General features: G+C 39.6%; 1 protein-coding gene across 1 annotated transcript; it reads right to left on the minus strand.

Annotated features, from left to right (window-relative positions):
• Positions 1 to 2,422: 2,422 nt before the first annotated feature.
• tmem184ba (transmembrane protein 184ba) lies at positions 2,423 to 20,958 on the minus strand. Its single transcript, XM_041816507.1, has 9 exons — positions 20,630 to 20,958; positions 20,497 to 20,538; positions 16,502 to 16,735; positions 15,441 to 15,606; positions 9,170 to 9,260; positions 8,881 to 9,048; positions 8,356 to 8,525; positions 8,070 to 8,264; positions 2,423 to 5,058 (listed from the first exon to the last, which is right to left on the minus strand). The coding sequence occupies exons 3-9, from the start codon at positions 16,733 to 16,735 to the stop codon at positions 4,829 to 4,831; spliced, it is 1,254 nt and encodes a 417-aa protein (XP_041672441.1). The 5' UTR covers positions 20,497 to 20,538; positions 20,630 to 20,958; the 3' UTR covers positions 2,423 to 4,828.
• Positions 20,959 to 22,212: the final 1,254 nt, after the last annotated feature.

Genomic DNA, 22,212 nt, shown 5'->3' on the forward strand with positions numbered 1-22,212 from the left:
GGATATTCACGCACAACTGCTGTAAGTTTCCATTGAGTGACGTCTTTAGTTCACTGATCGCGACTGATGGAAGTGAAAGTGTTATTTCTAAGGATCTGAAAATGATTAGCTTTAAAATTGAGCAATGCATTGACTTGAAATTTTTGGTAGAATTAAACAAAACAGTAATTCAAAACTACTGAAAACATTCAACAACTTTAATACATTGTTTGACGTGATCTGACTACTAAATATAAGAATGATAACAGAAAGTCACCACTGACAAAGAGACAGTTCGGCAAATTTGCATGAAAATTTGAACATGACAAAAGCCTGTGGCAAAATTTTCCCAAAACTTCATTTTGGAACAAACTGAACCCAGTTTGTTTTAGAAGGGGTGATTACATGTGATGAAACTTAGATCTTCTAATTAGATCCTGAGACAAAACTGCAGTCAATGTATTGGAAAACACCATCGTCACCAAGGATGAAGAAAGCAGTTCAAAGCAAGTCCAGATTCAAGGCCAAAATGTGAAAAAAATGTGAGAAACAGTCAGAAGAAAGAGATCACAACTGTGGAAAAATGATTTTCATCAAGACAGCGCTCCAGCTTACACTGATCTCTAGCAGCGTGTGACTTTTTCCTTCTTCCTGAGATCAAATCAGTGCTCAAAGGAACACTTTTAAAGTCTGTGTCAGAAAGGAACAAGAGAGGATCCGAGACAACTGTCTGGAGAAGACCTACTGCACTGCTTTGATCAGTGGAAGACCTGAGTGCAGTGGCATCTCTATGTGACTCGTAGCAAACAGCCCATCAGAGAAGAGATTCCCAAAAGTTTTTTCAGAGTCTGTAACCTCTGCTGCAGGGTAGGCGTCAGATAAGATGCACACTGCCGGAAACCGAGCTTTACTTTTTTAGGTTTCCACAGCAAAGATTCACAGTGAATGGTAAAAGAGCAGTTTTTGGGTGAGACAACTTCTTACACATGTTCAAGAAACGATCAGCAAACAGATAAAGAACAGAGGAGCCTTAAACCTAAGATTTAACTGTGTACAGAGCAGCGCATGTGCCGGCCAGCCTGGGACTGGGAACGGGGGACAGCCATGCTTAAAGCACGTTATGGGCAGCTGGTCCTTGTGTGATTTTGCTCTATAACAGTATTTTCAATAATGCGGCCACCATGGATGGGCTTCAAAAGACGGCTTATGTAAGCACTGGGAGAAATTGCCCAGACTTTGTCCAGGACTTTATAGTCTATGGTACATACTGTACAAACAGAATTTATCTTAAAACTATCTAAGTCCATTTGCCATGCTATATCAATTCTAATGTTGAACCAGTGATTTAAACACTCAAAACCTCTATTTCACTTTGAAAACCCTTTCATTAAAATAGAAGTTAAAAATAAACATTGGCAAAACTCTGTTAAAACTTTTTACAGTAAGTCTTTCAGTAAAAGAAAATTTGATATTCTTTAACCTGTTAATGAAATGTTTTCATGATGTCACAGATTATTTTAGTGGCTTTTGCCTTTAGGACAGCTGAAGAGGGACAGGAAATACTGGGTAAGAGAATGAGGGAGGACATGGACATGCACCTAACAGCACCAGGATCACAACACACATACACTAGTGTGTATAGATAGGAGGGCTGGAATTTAGAATGGTTTTGTCTGTTGGTATTGATAAATAAAGCTCAATCATGAGACACTTAATACAAGTTTAACAATCATTTATTTTACAAATGCGGATGAAAGAGAAATGTACTGGACTGAGACACCAATGAGGTGGCTTGGAGGAGGAGGAGATTGAGTAGGACGAGATGAGCAGAGCGCCTGTGAGGATCTGGACTAGATGATCACGAACTGAATGGAGGTAGCTGGGGTGGAGGAAGGTTGCAGCATCCGCACCAAAACGACAGGCCGACTGTAAGAGAGGAGTATTACGAGTGAGTACCTATAATAAGCTGATCACCAGAGCTGGGGTCTGGTGATCAGACTCCGTTGAAGAATCTTTAAGGAAAAAAGGCCTTGATTTATGAGCTAAATTCATCTACAATCCCAACAGAAGTGAGCCCGTAAGTGGCAGAAAAGTAGCAGGGACAAACCACAAAATAGTGCGCCAATGAGGATTTTTAGGGAAGCAGGTAAGCTTGGGTAAAGATACTATCATCATGAACTGAGTGCTGGTATTACTTTGACTTTACTTCATGGCTGCAGGGTTTGTTGTGTGAATGTAGCCTCTGTATGTGGATGCCTGTACTATCACCAGAGCTAAATCAGGGGCTTTTAGAAACCAATACATGAAAAATGATTTTTAAAGATGTCTTTAAGATATTCTGTTAATATTTGGGCAAACATGCGGAGATAACAATCACATCAGTCTATATATCTTTTATTTTTTAGATCCATTTGACATAAAATAGAAGCATCATATGCAGCTTTAAATTATACAAAGTACTAAAAAAACAAGAGTAACTGAAATAAAAAAAGACAGTTATGAAATAAAAATACAAGTCTTTTTTCCTCCTCTGCTCCAGCTTTACAGCATACATAACTATGTCAACATACGTCACAACTACGCCTTCTTTAGACAGCTCTTAAAGCTGCTTACAACCTCAGTCTACAGTACTTCCCCAGCTTTTTTCATACATGTCCGAGGAGCTCAACTCATGTCTCCAGATAACAGCGAAGAGGATGAGTGTTTTTGTGCTTAGAAGAGAGTGATGGCATTCAAAGTGAGGCTATTAGCTGCATTCAGCAGGATGACATGTCCAAATTTAATAGATGATTCACTGGACAAATATTGATGTCTTCAGCCAAAAAATTCCAGCGCTGTGGTGCAGTCTTGGCTCAATATGAACATGCTTTTATACTATGCAGCACACTGTACTTGGCTAGAGCTTTTTTCTTTAGAGTACAGGTTCATGTGCGGCAGGATGAAGCTCAGCCGGGGTAAAATAATCCTGTTTGTATCCATGTCAAAATCTAGAAACCCAATTACCCAGACAACACTCAGCCGTGTCCAAAAATAGACCTCTGCTTTTGTGTGCTCCTCTCTTGTATAAATCTGACACTTTGTGATGCTGAAGCAGACATAAAAACAGCTTTTACATCAGTCTGAGGTCTGGCTTTTACATATTTACTAAATAAAACAGGCAGAGAAATGAGGAGACAACAAAGTGCCAGACTGTAGCTTGTTAAGCATGTTACATGTGAACCACGCTTAAGAGTGGTACTGTCTGTCTGCTTGGAGATAAGAGTGTTTGCCTCCCCCACAGCACCCCCTGGTGTTCTCAAAGTGGCCAAACAGAGCAGTGAAAGTAGTTACAGTAAACACGTTGGCAGACTCACTATGACTCACTCAGATGACTCAAGAACTTCAATTATGTTGGGGAAAAAAAGAAATAAGCAGCTCTGTCTGCGGTGAAGATGAATCCAACTAAAAAGAGGACTGCCTGGAAGAACACAGCGGCGTCCAAGTCAAAGAACTGCAGCACGTTTACACTGCACGGGTTATTTTTAGCAAAGAGATTTACTTGGAAGTATATTTTTTCATTTGTATTCTTATATACATTGTTTGGTTGTTTATTTTAAGCTGTCAGATAAGAGAAAAAGAACTCTTTCCCATGCAGAAAAGTGTTATACTTCACTGAAACCTGAAAAGAAAGCAGCACAGGAGGTTGAAGGTTTTTCCAAAGTGTAATATCACAATTAAGAACATCAGGGACATCAGAAAAGAGAATACAAATTTCAGTTTGACTTTTACATTTTGAATCATGCAGGCTTTCTAGCAGCGAAAAGGCTCTTCTGCTGGGAGCAGCCAGCTAAAGTTAGCTTTAACCTATATTTCTGCTGTTTTTTCCTCAATCCAGTTAACCTACATTGCGGCCGGCAGAGGTCTACTGCCAGGGCGGACCAGCTCCAGCTTTAATCCCAACCACGATTCAAATAATGCCCCAATTACCCCAGAATAATCCCGGCCAACTCTGCTGCAGCTGCAGGCTGGAATCCTGCAGCAGATGCACGTGATAATCTATAATCTGCTCCATGTCGCTCTCATCTGTTCCATTAATATCAATAACATTGATCCATAGGGCTGACAGTACTTTTGTTTTGAACTTAGATTCCCTTTAAATCCATCCCCACACTGCAGAGAGGATTTCCCTTAATGTTAAACAGAGCAGAATCTCCATAGATAAATATATTCTTGTCAATAGTTTTATATTTCACTTGGTACTGCAGTGACTCCTACTTTCAAAAAGACAGCTTCTCTTTGAGGCATATTAGGTACACTTCAAATTATTATCATGGTACTGGTTTAAAGTTCACAATATCAAAAGTGCAACTCTTAAATCTAACTTTAAAAAAATTTCTCATGAAGAAAAAATCAAATGCAACTTTGTGAAGTGTTTCATGACAACGAGAGAACATCTGGAAACAGAAAGGACTTTACGCCTTCGAACTAACCCAGATTAAGGACTAAAAACATCCATAAATTCAATCACACTGCCACTGAGTAACACATTAGAGCAGAGGAAACATGACTGAGCTGAAATGTGAATTTAAGCATCTTCTCAGGACAAAAGTCAAGTATGATTCAGTTCGTCTGAGTGTGACTCACACCGTTTCCAAAAACAGACACAACACTTCGTATTCTGGTTTTAACATCAAACCACCACAAAGAGTTGGCACCAAATTAGATGCTTTGTGAAATGTGGGTGCAGAAATGTCTCTGCAGAAAGGTCCTTGAATGATCAATCAGTCTCAGAGTGAAACCTCCCCGACTGGAGAGGATGGTCCAACTGAAGTACCATTCGCTGTTGAAACAGTCAAATTTGCTTCTAGCTCTAGAATTCATCATCAGAGCTAAGAAGGAGAGTCTTCTCTGTGTCACCGCGGCTTCCCACGGTGCTGTGGATGCGGGACACGGGTGGCGGCGCCCCCTGCTCCAGCGTGGACTGCTGTGTGTACTGCTGGTAAGCCGGGGAGAAGTTGTGGATGGCGTCCTGGACCATGTCGCCTGGGCTCATGGTTTCCTTCAGGCTGCTGGAGATGCTCTTCATAGGAGCACACCGACCTGCAGAGAGAAGAACGAAGAAGAAAGAGAGTTAGCAGGGTTTGAAGGAATTAGAATCAGGAAGAGAAGGTCATTGAGGAGAGGAAATAAAAGCTGAGGGAATGAATGAGAGGGGAAAAGAGGAGGGAAAGGGGTGATGCGAAGAAATAAAAAAGGAGAAACAAGGGAGGAAAGATTTATGGTAGGAAAGGCTGAAGAGGAAGAAATGTAATGAATGAACGATAGAAGAAAAAAAGGGGAAAGGAAGTAAAAAAAGAAAAGAGCTGGACAAGAGAGAGAGGAAGAGTGATTTAGAGGAAGGAGAAAAGGCTGGGAGAAGAAAAGATGGGACCAAAGTCATGGAGAGGAGAAGAACATGTATCATTGATTTAAAGGGCGTTCAACAGTGACACAAAAGGAGGGAACGAAAGAAAAAGAAATGAGAGGAAGAGGAGGAATTTAACCTAGAAAGCGGATGTGATTCAAATAAAGGGAACGGAAAAAGGGAAAGTGAATCACATTGATTTAAGACAGGAAGACTGGTCAAAAAATGAGGCGGGTGGGAGCCATTTGTAACTAGGAGGAAGAGAAAACAACTGAAAAACATAGGTAGAAAAAAAAACACATCACATTCAAAATAATGGATTCAAAAGCAAATAAAGTGGATGTATGACCAAAAAAATGGAGGAAATGTTGCTGTCAACATCATCAGTGTTACCTACCAAACTCTCCGTATGTTAGGACAGGTCCTTTATGACGCAGCAGACAAGAAAAGAAAGGAAAAAAGACGGATGTAAAGAAAGAGGAAAGAAAAACACCTCTGAAATTAAAAAATGTCTGTTATAGTCATAAGTGGATGGGAAGAAAAAGTCATGAATGGTTTAAAAGAAAAAAAAGACAGAAAAAAAATAAAGACACGAGTGAATATAAATTTATAAAGACAATGAAATGGATGAGAAATTCTCAGTGGCAGAAATCGAAAGTAAAAAGTCACACGGTAGCTATGAATATTCAGAATGCTTGCTTTTCTTTAGAGAAATTTGATAGCAAAGGTTATAATTCCATCATCAAAGAAAACTGCTTTTTTGGAGTACCTTGCTTTTATGTTTGTTGATTAAATAAAACAGTAATAAGACTTCAACAAAATTAATAAATTTACCAAACCAAACTATACTTCACTGAATAGAAGATGGATAGGAAAGATAATATTTAGAGCTACCTGCCTAATGCATACAAGTTGATCAACACTCACTGATTACTTTATCATCTAAACCTGTTCAGCTACTCATTAACACAATGAGCCAGTCACATGGCAGCAACCTATGTATTTAGGCATGTAAACATGGTAAAGACAGCCTGATGAGGTTCAAACTGAGTATCAGAATGAGGAAAAATTAAACTGACTTTGAATGTGCCATGCTTGTTGGTGCCAGACGGGCTGGTCTGAGTATTTAACAAATGGCTGATCTACTGGGATTTTCACACATAATCATCTCTAGGATTTACAGAAATTGGTCCAAAAAAGCAAAAATATCCAGGGAGCGTCAGTCCTCAGGGCCAAAATGCCTTGCTAATGGCAGAGAAGAGCTGCAGGACTGGTTTGATATGATAGAAAGGCAACAGCAGCTCAAATAATCACACGTTACATTTAAGATATGCAGAAGAGCTTCTCTGAACGCATAGCATAGCAAACATAAAAGCAGATAGGCCACAGCAGCAGAAGACCACGTCAGGTGTCACTCCTGTCAGCAAAGGACTGGAAACTAAGGCTACGATCTACACAGGTGGCACAAAACTAGACAAACAAAGATTGGACAAGCAGTGACTAAGAATCTTGATTTGAGTGGCAGGGTCAGATTTTGACAAAAACAGCCATGAAAGTCTGTCAGACCAACAACCATGGTACATTCAGAGCATCGCCTTTCGTCCTCATTTTGCTCCTCACTTTGAACTTCAGATCGTATTAACCATGTCTGCATACTTTAATGCAAAGGTTGCCGCCATTTGATTGGCTGATTAGATATTTGGATTTTATCTGTATCATGCTGCATGATTTCATTATAATGTGTAATTACCATTACACTGGGCAATATTCTGATTGTGATAACGATATAATACATAAATGGGATCATAAGCCTGCTTGCTTGGTTGTCAAGGAAAATGTAGTGAGTAATGATAACCTGTTAGTCAATATTTAGTCAAATCCTGAAGTCTTTATAGTACTGCTATCAAAATAACTTAAGTTTCTCCCAAATATTTTCCATTTTTTGAGATGAAGGTGCCTCTACAAAGTGCAAGAGTGGCACAACTGTAAAGTTTAAGATCCTTCTGCAGGTATTTTTTAATCAAGCAGCACTGGTTGAACAAGTCTGCCTAATACAATTACATGCAAGTTAAATCGCAGACCACCTGATTCATTCAAAGCTTTGATTTTTTCCTTAGAATCCCTGATGTTTTAAAGCTTTTATGGCTCTACTGCAGAGATAGGACAGTGGATAGAATTGGAAACGGGGAGGAGAGAGTGGACGATGACATGCAGGAAAGGAGCCTCAGGTGGGACTTCTAGCATCCATAATTTGTTCTCTAGTTATAAACAAAGATTTTATTTCAAGGTGTATTTTGTTGTTTCCATGCCTTTGTCACAACTTCATGGCTGTCACACAAAATAAAGAGGTAAATGTCCCCCATTTAACTATAAACATGTTTGTAATTGGCTTTTCATTCTATAAGAGTGTCTTTCCACTCTTCTGACACTGTAAATCTCCATACTTTTTTCCCAGTTTTCTCTTATCTTTTTATTTTCTAAATATCTGAATGATTTCTTTTCTCTTGGGTTTCTAATTTGAGTCATGTAACTTATCCCCATACTTACAAAAATAAAGAGAAATCTCATGAGACAATATTAATGCAAAAAAAGGTGAGAATGAAGAAGAAATTCCCAGTGGAAAAGATGGAAATGAAATGCATTTTTTAATTTAAGGCCAAGACATTAGTGCAGCATTGTCGAGTACAGTTTTTATTTCCTTTCTTACCTTGCAAATCTAGACTCTTGTCCATGTAGACTCTGTATGTGAAAGCGTGGCGCAGAGCTAGTGCAGCGAAGAACATCTCGATGCAAATAATAAAGTTCTGGTAACCAGCTGCAACTGTACCCTCACCAACGGACACCTCCACTGAGTTGATCTGAGGGATCGCCCCACACTTCTCCAGAATAGCGAGCAACATGCCTGACAGAAACAAAAAACAGCACTAAATGAAAATAAAATTCTTTTTCCATACATATATTCATAAAAGGAAAGGGTGGTTTTGCAGCCTTACCCTGCCAGAAGGAGAGGAAGATAACTGATTTGACCATGAAGAACTTGAGCATAGGGCTGAAAGGGCGCAGAAGCTCCCGCGTGGAGAAGTAAAAGAGGAAGAGCGCATAGAGAGACAGGCTGACGGAGATGTTATAGATGATGGTCACATACAGGTAACCACTAGCTACGCTGTGGAGAGAGAGACACAAAACACAAAATTAGCACTGCTGATTTAAAGGTTTTCTGATTGTAATAATCATATGTCAGCTAAAGGGCTAAAATTCCAATCAGAGGTCAATATGTGGCATTGATTTATTTTTTAATGAGGCAATGAGCAGACTGGTACATTCTTTAGTTTATAAATTAAAAGAGCAATCTGCCAAGTTATGTTTTTTATGTGTTAGCATTCTTTGTAAAAAACATTGTGCTGCTTTATCATACTTTTTTGAACCGTAACCTCTCACTGTTCACTCCTTCTGACAACAGTAAGCTGGTAAAGGTTCTGCTGACAAACCTCTTTTATCTTTTAGTGTGGAGAACTTACTTGAAGTCTCCGTCCTTATATTTGCCGTAGGCCTGCAGGATGACAGTGATGATTGCCATGAGTGGTTTGACCACGCAGAACTGCAGCGTGGCCTGCTTACAGAACCGTAAGAAGCCAATGGAGTAAGCCTTTCCTCTCAGACAGCAGGTACCATACATACAGCTGGACCTGAAAGCACAGGGATCAAATGTCATTTCTAACATTTTTGAGGAAAACTGCTTTGTTAATTTAAAAGAGAATGTTTACAACTTCAAATATAATCCTTGATTTCAGGTGATTTCTCACTTACTCAATGGGTTTTCCTCTGATTTCAGCCATGATGGCACTCTCTCCTCCCAGGTATTCATAGCACAGACTCAGGAAGTTGTATATCACAAAAGCTGTGGGAAGAAAAAGAAAGGTAAATCTTATTATCCTCATGGACACAATTGCACAATACACCAGTTGTTAAAAGGTTTCGATGTGGACTTTGGATTATAGGAGTCACTTCATAATAAAAAAGATGGAGTAAATATAACAAAAAAGAAGGAGTAAATACTTTCTGCTGCACTGACAAAAACAAGTAAATTCAGGACAGCCTGAATGTTCCTTGTAAAGGTAATGATAGCCTGTTCTATTTAAGTGTCCCATTAAGTCATGACAGTGAGCCAGACTGCAAATAAACCAGCACTCGGACACAGAGGAAGCTTAATGGAATTAAGCCCTCTTTAATTCGATGCTTTCCAACTGTGTTTTCCTACTGTGATGTGCCAGCATGTTTTCCTCCATGGCTTAATGGCTAGACAGGAGCCAGTCTACTGTGATGTTATCAGCCATCTGCAGGGTTTTATATACAGCACAATTAAATGGATTTTATTTTTCACATTTTCAAGCTGCACTTGGAAACTTTGCACCCCACCTTCTTTAAACAAAAAAAAGCTGTACAACACTTCAAGAGCTGTGATACCACAAACCATGCAGCTCACACACAGACCCCCTAAGACTTGCACATACACGTGATTTCCTGTCACACTAGTTTTAACTTCTGCAAATATTTGTCGCTGTAGTGTGACTTGTTATGTTTATTTTATTCTCAAAGACAGAGACAACTGTGGCTGAAAACCAGACGCATCTTAGTACAGATGTTGAATATTACAAACTATTTGTAAAAACAAAAAAACCCCATCCAAACGTGTGAGAAAATCATTACTTTTTTCCACAAACGAGCGTCATATTTCTGTCATCTGCATGTTAATATACACAGCTGGCATCTCAGAGTACTGTGTCTTGTGACATTTGGCCCATGTAGGGCCTCCTTAGAAATAACTTTGCTTTTGTTGTTTCTTTTCAGAAAAATGTCATTCGTGCAGAAGTTTTTGGCATTTAGGGCGCTAAGGATTCATTATGGTACCACAACCCGGGACTGGAGGAGCGGGGATGGAGACATGTGTGCCACTCAGCAACCAAGGTCAAACTCGATGGCATCTCTTTGGTCCCGGCCTATTCTCACCTGGTAATGTGCTTGGAGAATGCCGGCCCCTTAGGACATGCACAGCATGAGCAGGGACTTGAGGCATTCATTCTACCTGCAGAGAGAGTACCCTAGGCTATTGGTTCACAACCTGGGGGTCTGGGACCCCTTGAGGGGGCGCGAGGCTCTGTCTGTTTTGAGGTTGCCAAAATTAGATTCACTCATACTAACTAAAATCATAATAAAACACTTATAAATAGGGGTGCAGGTGGCCTAGTGGTTTGGGGCGCCTCATGTGCGCAGTCAGCACGGGTTCGGGGTCCGGCCTATGGCACTTTTCCCACGTCTCTTCCCAGCTCTCTCGTCCCTTTACTCGATTCTGTCCACTGTCTTCTGCTGTCTTTAAGGGCACTGAAAAATACACACTTATGAACAGTTCATGAAAAGGTCTCTTGATGAGAAAACTTTTGTGTGGGGCTATTTTATATAGATTTGAACAATGAAAACTTTTAAATTTGATGTTAATTTTTTATACCCATGTATCACCTCTTGTTTGTTTGGGTCCTGGGGGTCCTCAGCTCCTCTATGATACAAGTAAGGGGGAAAAAGGTTGGGAACCACTGCCATAGGCCACGCTTACTCCCCACATTGATCCCTTACTCCACTCTAAAGGTAGAGACTTGGATATTTTTCAACACATAATTTCCCATGCACAGTACTGAATATCCTGAATCTCTGTTCAGCTAATCAGGATATGATTTTTTTACCCAACATTTGACATTTATTCACTCAGGATGACTAGTGCTGGAAACTATCTTAATTCTTGGGAGTTTTCAGAGACAAGAAGAAACCACTGCATACCTGGAGCAAACTCAGCTAGCTGTAGAGAAATTCAATCAAACTTGAAAACCCAAGTAAGAAAGAAATCTCAGAAGTCTCTGGGTTGTTTATACAATGCATTACTGCAGATTAATGACTGTCTATAACATACGTTAAAAATATGGCTTGGTGACCTGATATTAAAACTCCTTTTTTTGGTGGAATACTGATTGAGATTGATGAGGGTGTCTTTGATGTATACCAGTATACTGCATCTACAAAATCAATCCACTTCTGATGAAGGCATGCCAGACCACCTCTGTATGCAGTCTGAGCTACTACATATCAAACTGTTTTCAGTACACACTGAGGTGGGTCCAAACAAAGCATTAAGGATTACCACTTGGTATCCAAAAGCTCAAAATGGATTTAAATCCCTGATTGTCTAAACAGGGTTTATGATTGCTTAAATTGAAGTAGTTTACATAACTCAATCAAAATAAAATTACAATGAATGTATAGTACACATGGAGCCAATTTAATACCACTCCAGCTCTGCCAGGCTCAAAAAATTCTACTTCATTGGCAACATGTCAGTATATATAAGTCAAGTATTTAAGCAACCAAGTTTTACACCAAGAGCAGACTGATATCAACCAGGAGCTAGATGAAGACTGAATATTGAACAAACAGAACCAGGGTTTTCAATGACAGAGCAGCACCCTATCATAAATCAGCTTAAAACAGCTCTGTCCCATCTGATGTCAATCAGAACTGTACACGATAACCTCAAACCAACAGCTGTGGACAGCTCAAAGTCATCTGTATTGACTTTGGCTCTGTGAGTCTGGTGTCAGCAGTTCAGTCTGGCATGTGTGCTCAAGAGTGCCAGAAGTCATGCTGCATATTCAGTTTACTGAGGCTATCAATACGTGGCCTCTAGCTCTGCGTGGTAGCTGCAGAGCTGGCTGCTTGGTTCTAGCTCTGTTATAGAGAGAGAAATAATGTTTAAAGTCCTCATATTAAAAGCTCGACTGAGATATTACAGCATTAAAAGAGGTAGGGCTGAAATATAACACTTAGAAAGTACAGACTCTGCCTCCATTTATGAATGACTTACATCACCTTAAAAGCCACATGTGTATTTATTTAGAGAGGAAGGGGCCTTCTTAAAGAATATATATGCTTACAGCCCAAACTGTTGTCTTTCAACACTGAGTGACTGTGCAAGAAGGTGACAAGTGAGAAAGATTAATGTGTTTTTTTGTTTTCTTTTTTGTTAAAAACACCAAATTATATTGACCATGACTGATTTATAAAATCAATAAAAGGGTAAAACATCCTAAAGTTAAAGAATATTGTTTAATGTCCCATTTCTGACTAGCTCATTGACCATGCTCATGCAGTTTTGTCAGTTTTGCAGGAACAGTAGACAGTTCTAGTTAGTTTTTGTGTTTTGTTTTTTTTTGGAAAAGCCTCTCTTTTTTTTTTTCAGTTAACTGAAATTATTTTTATATTTTAGTTTTATTTATTTTGTTAGTTTTCGTGAACTATATCAACCTTGTTGACTTGAACATGCCATGGTTGTTGTGGACTGGCAAGCTTTCATGTTGTTTGCCCTGATATTTGCTTTAATGATGAGTTGAACCAGCATCCATGATAAGTGAGTGTATGGTACTTATGAGTGTAAAGAGCATAACAATATGGAAATAAAAGACCCTGAGGACTAAAAAGTTGAGATAAATGACTCTTAATTATAAAAATACTACAGACAGCCCCTTGTACTTCCAACCCTCTGAAGACCCGTCTCCAACTTGCACAAGCTTAAGCATGACCATAAATCTTTCCCTAACAAAAAACACGTGCAAGCTGAGGCTGCACAGTCATCTTCACTTTCTGTGTGAGACACACAAGCTGCTCCTCACGAGGATGGGGGATCAGATCCTCCTCGCTGACGAACGCACACCTCCCTCTGTGACTTATATTCACCTGAATGTCTCTTGTGACCGGTGGATTATCTCTCCCCTGTGCTGCTTCACTAAGAGGGCGCTGATGACCAAGAAGCTCATAAAAAACACAGCCGGGCTAATCTTGTTAGTGCACGCATTCTCTGGGGGGGGCGCCATGTTTGTGTCACTGTGCTGTGAGGTAAAATAGGGTAAGTATGACGCCATATATATCGGTTGACTGTGACACTCGGACATATCTTAAGTGAGTGCCATAGTATGTGGAGTTCAGGAGGCCGTGTTTGTGTCACAGCACTGATCTGAAAGCAGCTGCACTGCTGGCAGAGATTGTTGTTACATCAGCTGTCTACTGCTGAGATAATATATTCTCTCCTGACTTTACTTGTACTCCTCTCAAACATGTACGAGAATTATGTCACCGCCCTCTGCAGCCTCCTGTCAGACGTCAGACGCCTGTAAGACTATACTTAGGTAATAATATTACCTAGTTATCTGTGACTGAGTGAAGAGTGAGCGATAAGATCTGGTTCATCTGCTCTGATGGCTCTCTATGTCTCAGCTGTTTACCATCACACCCTTTCCCGCTCCCCATGGAACCCTGTCAGCAATGCTTGTTGCCATGGTGATACAGTAGCCCTGCACACGATGAGAAGAGGAACTTTGCTGCAAGTGTGGTTGAGAGAAACTCATTATCTGACACAGCCATTTTAGGTGATGAGCAAGATTTGTGAGCGCAGTTGCCACGCAACAGGTCGGTCATCCTCACTGAGGGAAAGATCAGGATGGAGCTCAGTGGCAAAGAGGGAAAAAAGACAGGATGAAGAGAAGAAGAGGACAGAATGAAGAGGAGGAGAGGGTTGAGTGGTGACAAAGATGAGTTTGAACAAGTTAAATAAGAGATTGCGTCAAAGATGAGGAAAAAATAAAGGAGAAGGAGGAGCGCCTTCTGTCCAAGGCAGCAACATGACATCAAAACTGACGGCACTTCCTGCCAGAAGCAGAACCAAACGTAGAACCTCTCAATCCATATTCGCATTCATGTGACATCATCAATTCACCAACACAGGAAGTGACACCGATGAACAGACTATTTCTAGCCTGCAACAGAAGAGGAGCGGAGGCGGTGAGATCCTGGCCAATTTACGAATTTAGGAAAAAACACTGACTCGTTTTGTCTGCGTCATCAGACTGTCTGCTCATATAAATGTTTCTGATCTGACACAAATAAGAAAAGTCCATAAAAGTCCACCTCTAAGGAGGCAGCATGGCGTCATTCCACTTCCCTTCTGCCAGAGTTGATCTCATCAAAATCCAACCCAAGCCACATCTGATATAAGAGATTGGTAGATGAAAGGAAAACATCACTGGAGGTCAACCTAAAATATGAGCATTAATAACAATTCCTGTCTGAACAGATCTGAACACTTCAGTCCGTTTAGCTCAAAGGTAAATGAAGGTTTAATAGATCAGAGAAAGGCAGGGATTTAATATGGGTTAGAGAGCACTCTAACCCACTCTAACACTCTGATCTGACCACAATGCATTTCAACAAATCAACTGGAAAAGTCGCCCCTAATCAAGATGGAAGGATTTTAAGCAGAAATCTCAATTTATTAAATGCCTGTGTTTACTTTCCTAGGACGACTTGTAATTAATCACTAGGTCAGAATAAAACAATTTTGAAATTCAATGCAATTTATAGCACAGTTCTAGTCATTTATATTGATATATTTTTAGCATTTTTTCTGCTGTTTATTATTGTTGCTGTTATCTATTTATTGTTTAGGTAGCAGTGACAGCTTGACCTTTATTGCAGGAGGCAATTCTCACAAATTAAATGGGATATACACCTTTATTTATTAGATTGATGCTAACACAAAATGTAAATTGGCATTTTGAGGGTAAGAGGATTGGCATTATATTCACTGTAAACTTACAAAACAATCTATAGCACAAAAGTGAGGAAATTTATGTTTGGTAGATAACTCCTTTGTTGTATTGATGCTGAATAAACTGTTCAGCACTGCCAGAGGAAAACTGGAAATTTCTCATGATTTTTTTGCCAAGAAGCATTGTTACAATGAGGCAATAAATCTACCAAACACAAATTTACCTTCTTTTTGTGCTACGTGTATTTCAAAAATGCCTAGCAAAATAGATTATTTGTACATCCTTTTCAAAAGTATTTGAACAACAGAGGTGAGGTCACCGGACAATGATGGTCATTATTAGTGTTACATGATCAACCTAGTTACTGAAACTGCATTATCACTGCAAATAACAAACAGAGGCCTGAAGAATCTATAAGCGAGGAGCATCCTTACCCTCATAGCAGTCCCTGACAGTGTCAAAGTACACGTAGTACTGGTCGTTAGTGAAGAAGAGGAGGCTGAGCCAAGAGTCAAAGGCGTAGATCGGAACAATAAAGAGGATCCGCACAATGTGGCGCTGCTCCCTGGGAGAGCTGTAGAAACGCAAGTGCATGTAGATCTGGGGACAGACAACAGGGCTACATTAAATATTCAAATAGAAGTTCTTAAAACAGATTTAACTTGTTTTACAACTTTGAAACTATGATACAGTGAAAATTTAAGTTTAAACATCAGCACAATGAGAGGATTTATGAAAGTGCATGGAGAAAATCCCAATTCACAGGAAAAAAAAACCCAAACTTTTGTGGCATTACATAGAAAAGCTGCTTCACTGTTCTTTCTGTGGTTGAAGAATATTAAGCTTGTGTTAGAGGGCTTAAAAATTTGTGAGGGAAGATCAGACAGGAGAGACTTTAAAAGGCTGAATAGACTAAAGAACTAAAAGATACAATGGATTTCCATGACACAGACTCAGATTCTAGATTCCTACACCATCACTACACCATTACTGTCTATGTACCGTCTGTAAATGTCACTGACCTACAATCAATACACCACCTGACGTCATCTTACAAGAATGAGTGAGAGAGATTTTCTTACAGGAATAAACTCTGACTCCATTCAGCCTTTTATTGAATGTTTTACAGACAGATGGGCGTTGCTTCCACCTGGATCCAGTTTCACCTCTGTGTCCTATGTGCGTCTGTTTTTGTGTTTATTCATGCTCAGTATCACAAACACCTGCCTGGGGATGTTGCCAAGCAACCCCTGGCCTTCTCTAGGCCTTAACAGATGTGTGTTTGCAGGATTACATCACCTGTGTATCAAACACACATGCACACCTGCCTGCGTAATACACTTCACATCTTTGTGTGGACTGACTTCAGCAAATCCATTTTGTGCTTTGTCAGACCTCTAAATCAGTTTCTTCAGCTAAGTATATGAAATCAATCAACCTGATTTTAAGATCTCTTTATTCCAGTCTCTCCTCATTGACTGTTTATGGCAGTTACCTGGTGACAAGTGAGGATGAGTGCCGTCCACACGAAGAAGCCAGACACAGCCTGAGCCGCAGGAGTCATGAGGAAAATAGGTTGGTCTGGCGTCAGCAGAGGGGCTTCAGGGAGCCATGAGATGTTTGGGCCTGCAGGGGCAGCAGTTAGAGGGAGACTGGGTGCTGCAGCCAGAGGAGAGTCCTCCCCGAGCCTCTCTGAGAGTGGCACATCTCGTCTCCAAAGTCTTAACATCTGAGGAGGCACAGAACACAGACAGGAAGATGAGGCGATGTTTCTGTTAGTTCTGAACACTGAAACTCTTATCAAGAAGTGACTAAAGCAGAACATTCATTTCCATGAGAAATCATCAAGCTAGAATATAGATCCCACATTCTTTGTCATGGATGTAATGTGTAATCTGAGATAGGAGGATAAACAAAGATACACTGTAGGTCAAGTTTTCACAGTGAGTCAAGGATGTTTTGTGTGAGATCTGTACACAATTTTATCTTTGTTGCACTTAAAGATCTTGTGAGGAACTTCTTACTTGTGTGATGTGGGTGCCCCTTTTTGATGCTTTTCTGATTCAGCCTCACATCTGAGAAAATAGCTCTTTTCAATAATTCCCATCCTGCTGTCTTTTAACAGGCATATATATAACTCAGGGAGAATTGTTCCTGTGGAAAATATTTGAAAGGACAGTTTTGGCAGTGCGCTTTTAATCTATTTATCTGACATCTACCCCATGGTAGCATTTAGAGGCCTGAAAAACAATATATAAACAGCGCTCCTAAAGAGCCATCAAAAACAACTTTAGTCTGCTTTATAACCAGCTAGGTTTTTTTTTTTTTTAAGAAACGAGGACAGATCTGTTTTTTCCTACATCCCCCAGAATGCAATTTAACTGCTGCTAGATAACATGCCCAAACATCTACTGTTCAGCTTGACTGAATACTGTAATTTTAGGTAACAGAAAGCAACGTGTCATTTAGCTTCAAGGCACTGTTGTAATTTCAGTCTTCACTGGTTCCTCCTTCAGCCATTGTAAATCAGTGTACCAAAATGTTGAACTGTGCGAACTACTCCAAAAATCACAGAACTCAGTTTAACAATGGCACAACTGGTCTTCCACAAAATTTAGATTTATTCAGCAGGATGTCGTCAGTGTAAAGTTTGATTTCTTAATGTGTCCTGTCTTACTATAAACTAATAAAACCATTCCCTATGCTAATGTTAGGAATAAAAAAACATCACAGTTTAATTGTAAAGTGAAGTGCATCATAGGTAGGGGTGGGAATTGCAGAGAAAGGCATGTTACAATATAATACACACTGTATTAGGACAGGATGTGATATGATGCAATACAAGGATACAATACAAAACCATGCAAACGATGTGTTGAAACTACAATAATCAAGTTTGTATAGATGCAGTGGTTTAACAAACATTTGCCATCAGTAAATAATATGGACATGAACAGATGTCAGTAGCAGATATTCATCTGTTGTGTTTGATCAATTTAATGTGGGTATTTAACACACCCAACAGCTGATTCAGAAAGGAGATTTACTACTGGGCAGAAGATATAATCTGTTAGACAACTCTGGTCTGTTTTTTGGTAAAAAATATTAGAAAATGTTGAAGGTTTATTCCACTGAGAGATGTAATGGAAAACTGTATTGGCCATCAGCTTAATTCTTGTGTTGTAAAATTGCTTTTGGCTTTTTTATGCTGTATCACATCTAGGCCTGTGCTCAAAAAATCTATACAGCAATGTATCATCACATGCACCTTGTTTAAACACCTCAGAGTCCACAGCTGGATGTGAGTCATGCAAGCTGTGCAATAAACAAGGTAAAATACTGCAGCAACACCAATCTTCACTGACATGCCACCACGCTAATTAGCAGTAAGCTACAACAGCTAGTCAAACTGATCCTAAAGGGTGCAGATTTATGGTGTTTACTAACTACAATATGGTTACTGTCTCCTTACTTATCACGCCTCCTCCTTTAAGTCCTTTTGATGCCGTCAAAGATTTTCCTGAACATCTAAGTGGGATCAAGCGATCTTAAGCAGCATTTTTGTTTTATTTGTCAGAACATGAGCTGAACAGCAGCACTGATAATGAAGGATTCAAGCAGCTGCTTCAGGCAGTATGTGCAACACTGGTCAATCCTCACTTGCTGGCGCATAACAGAAACTGTGGTGCAATTTAATGCAGAAGAAAAGCAAAAAAGATTTTTTTTTTTTAATGCAAGTGGGCTCATAGCAAAGGGATATATTATACTGCATTAGCATTTATTGATAGCTAAGTGAGAAAAAATTGACTTTTAATTTACTTGGATATCTGAATATCTGAGATTAAGTGTTATAAGGTACTAGAACTTAAAAATTATGCCTATTCTCTTATCCTAAACAATAAACACAAGCTTCTGTAGAGACTTCAGTGTAGGAGATGTCTATTACCACATCTACTAATATCAAATAAATGCGTATAGCGATATGTATCGATATTGTGGCATCTGTATTATGATACGTGTCATATCATCAGGCTGTGGAAAATACACAGTCCTAACTGCATCCCACATTCTTCATCTTTAAAGCCTGTTAACATTTTATCATCCTAATCTGGCACCACTACCAGGCATCATGAAGTGATGTGATTCACATTGGCAGGGAAATCTGCAAAGCATCAATATTTGGCATCAGCAACTATTGAATTGGATCACGCAAGTCAGGATGGCGGCATATTGATATTTCAATACTCTGTCCCTACCCTCTACCCTATTCATTTCAGTGTAAAAGCACATTCTCCCTCCTCTGATAGTCACATTTATTTCCATGACTTGTGCCCAGTGACTTGAAAATAATAAAAGCCTAAAGCCTGAACAGATTTAGGCAGAGATAAACAAAAGATGTTATATATGCTGCTGATCTTTCTCCAGCTCCTGAAGATGACTGAACTTGAAGTGGCCAGAAGACACGTTACATAAGCAGCAGCTTGTCACCATCTTCAGGGTGACGCTGATATATTCTTAGGGTGCATTTGTTCCTTTTTGCTTGTGGACAGTTGTCATGTATGAGTGAGCTTGAGGGAGATGAGGACCTTGATGATGTGGAGGTGGAGTTTAGGCTGACGCAAATGCACCCACGCATCATTATAGACGCAAATAAGGCTGAAAATAAAAAAACAGGCAGCAGAAGTGCAGAAAATGTTCACTGAGGGTCTTTTTCTAGTCTATTATTTCTTCTCTGCAGCATGGTACTGCTACTACTGGGAGCATGGTACTTGAAAGTCACACAGCCATTAAACAAACAGTGTAGACACTGAAAGGCTGACATAATGTGGTTACACATACAAATATGCACATTTAGTTTTGTCACCCTCCAATTACCATAAAGTTGTGCGATCTAATTTAATAGATGGATAAAATAGATTAACCTGATTTCACTCTGCTATATAAAAGTCTGAGAACAGTTGTAAGTTTTGTGTGACACCAGGTCATTTGTATTGGTTTGCCAGTGATCAGCAGATCAATGTGTCAACAAGGAGAAGTGAAGGTATCAGTAGCAGCACAAGCACAATACTAGTGACAGTGAAATGCTATGATAACGCAAAGGGACATCTGTGGGTTTCATTTGAAAGGCAAAAAAAGGTCAGTCACACATAGACACAAAGACATAATATCACTGAAGGCACGGGGTCAGGAATAAAGAAAGCAACAGATGGATAGGGGTGTTGGGGGCAGACAGGGTGTGCTTTTAATTCATAATAAGTGACGATATGGTTGACAGGCAGGCTGGATTATCACGCTGTTTATGGCAGCTTTAACAACAACAATAACAACATTAGGATTTAGCCAAGGATAAGCACCATTATTTTTGCATGGTATTTTTCACTTGTGTTTTTATGCTGCTCTTATTTAATTAAAGGGAAACACCTCATTAAGTTTGAACAGTACGTAAATGACGTAGCAATTAGCACGCTTAGCAGAAAATCAAAGACATACCTTTGCTAGTAGCCAAAACAATTCACAGATCGACGTTTAAGCCTGGAATTAAGAAAAAGACGCACAAGTTAGGTAAATAAGTGCAAAGTAGAGACAAAGTGTTTCCAACTTGTTTTAAAGGCCATAGGCTCACCTGGTAAGTAGGCTGTCGCCTCAAAATCCTCCTCAGCTCCGTCAGACAAACCAGAAATAACCCAGAAATGGCCTTAATTCCTCCTTAGAGCCGAACCGTTGCTCCCCCGACATCCATGTTGAGCCCTCAACGGACTGTCCCGTCAACCTTTGAGTGCCCCCCGACAACGTAACACCTCTAAAGTTTATTTTTCATCTCTATTAGAACCTACAGTGATGTTATAACGCTCCCGTCTGCGTAATAACAGCGTCTGAAATCAGTGTTTCAAGAGTTAAAGCTGGAAACTCCGTCCTTCCACTCCACTCCTTTCTTCACTCCGCTGACTTCAAACCAATCCCTGTCGGATTAACTGTAGATCAGCAAGCACTGCCCACTTCGCGAGGGACGAGACCGTTCAGCCAATCACACTCAGACTACCATTAACAATCCGGAAGAAGGCGGGATTTGTTCATCTAACACTGAGCATGCGCGGGTCTATTCTCAGTCCTGGAAAGGAGCACTGGAAATGTGGGTGATGTTCTGAGCAGGTTGGACATAGCTCCCACACACTCAGTGATTAATAATTTGTTTACAGCTTCCTGTCCTCAATGTGTTGTAAGAATGTGGGCGACAAATAATGTCCAGATCAAACACTGGCACTTTTATTGTGTGGTGTTAACCTTTTTACAAAAGAAAGTGTATTCATAGACTTCATTGAGTTTACTTTTGACTTGGTCTATAAATCTACTCAAAAGTATTTCATTTAAAATTTACTTTAAGTACTGGGTAGCTACAGTTGTACGGTAAAATATGGTCTTTCACTACTGGCAGAAACAAGAGAATAGCTCTCAAATCAAACCAGGTTGCTCAGCTAAAGTCACACCTCTTTAATCAAGAGGGGTCTGGTTACAGACCATTCATCTCTGACAGCCACATTATGGCATCTCATCATATGTCTCATCATTTGAGACACCATACAGTATATCTTAAAGGGGGAGTGCTGTCATTTGCTTGTACATCATATTTTCAGTTTTAATTTTTTTAAAATTCAGTTTTATTCATAAACAAAGCCTAGCAGTTACAATCATGAAATTACTATTACTATCATTATCATTGCAAACATTACAGACTAGGCAACATTTTATTCATGTCAGAGGTCTTATTCAGGATTAAATTATGTATTGCCCTGTTTTAGAAGTAATTACATGAATCGTGGCTCACTTAAGCTTTGTTAGTTGTAGTTAAAGCTAACATAACTAGCTAATCACATAATTATTGTTACCACATAAGCCAGTAAAGATAACTTAGCTTAATGTGAGCTTTAGCAAATGTAGTTACGTAGATAACATATCTATGTACTTCACATAGCTGCTTTGTGAGTTTGGCTTTAGCTGTGTTAGCTACATAGCTATTTAAGCTTAGTAGCTCTGTTGTCTATTGCTAAATTAGCTTTAGCAAATGAAGCTAAATCTCACTTGGCTAAATGGATAATGTAGATACAAAGTTGTTTTGTGAGCATATCTTAAGGGACATAGCCAAATAGCTTCATTATCTACATAGCTTACGAAGCTAATGGAGCTGCATTGAGCTACATTAGCCATCTT

The sequence above is a fragment of the Cheilinus undulatus genome, linkage group 20 (genome assembly GCF_018320785.1).
Source record: "Cheilinus undulatus linkage group 20, ASM1832078v1, whole genome shotgun sequence".
Lineage (NCBI taxonomy): Eukaryota > Metazoa > Chordata > Actinopteri > Labriformes > Labridae > Cheilinus > Cheilinus undulatus.

Coding starts and splice junctions, on each gene's coding strand:
- tmem184ba (XM_041816507.1), bottom strand. CDS start 16,735: ATGTTAAGACTTTGGAGACGAGATGTGCCACTCTCAGAGAGGCTCGGG. Junction 9,049..9,169: donor ATCAGAGGAAAACCCATTGA/GTAAGTGAGAAA, acceptor CTGTGCTTTCAG/GTCCAGCTGTATGTATGGTA. Junction 5,059..8,069: donor CAAGAGTCTAGATTTGCAAG/GTAAGAAAGGAA, acceptor TTCTCTCTGCAG/GTCGGTGTGCTCCTATGAAG.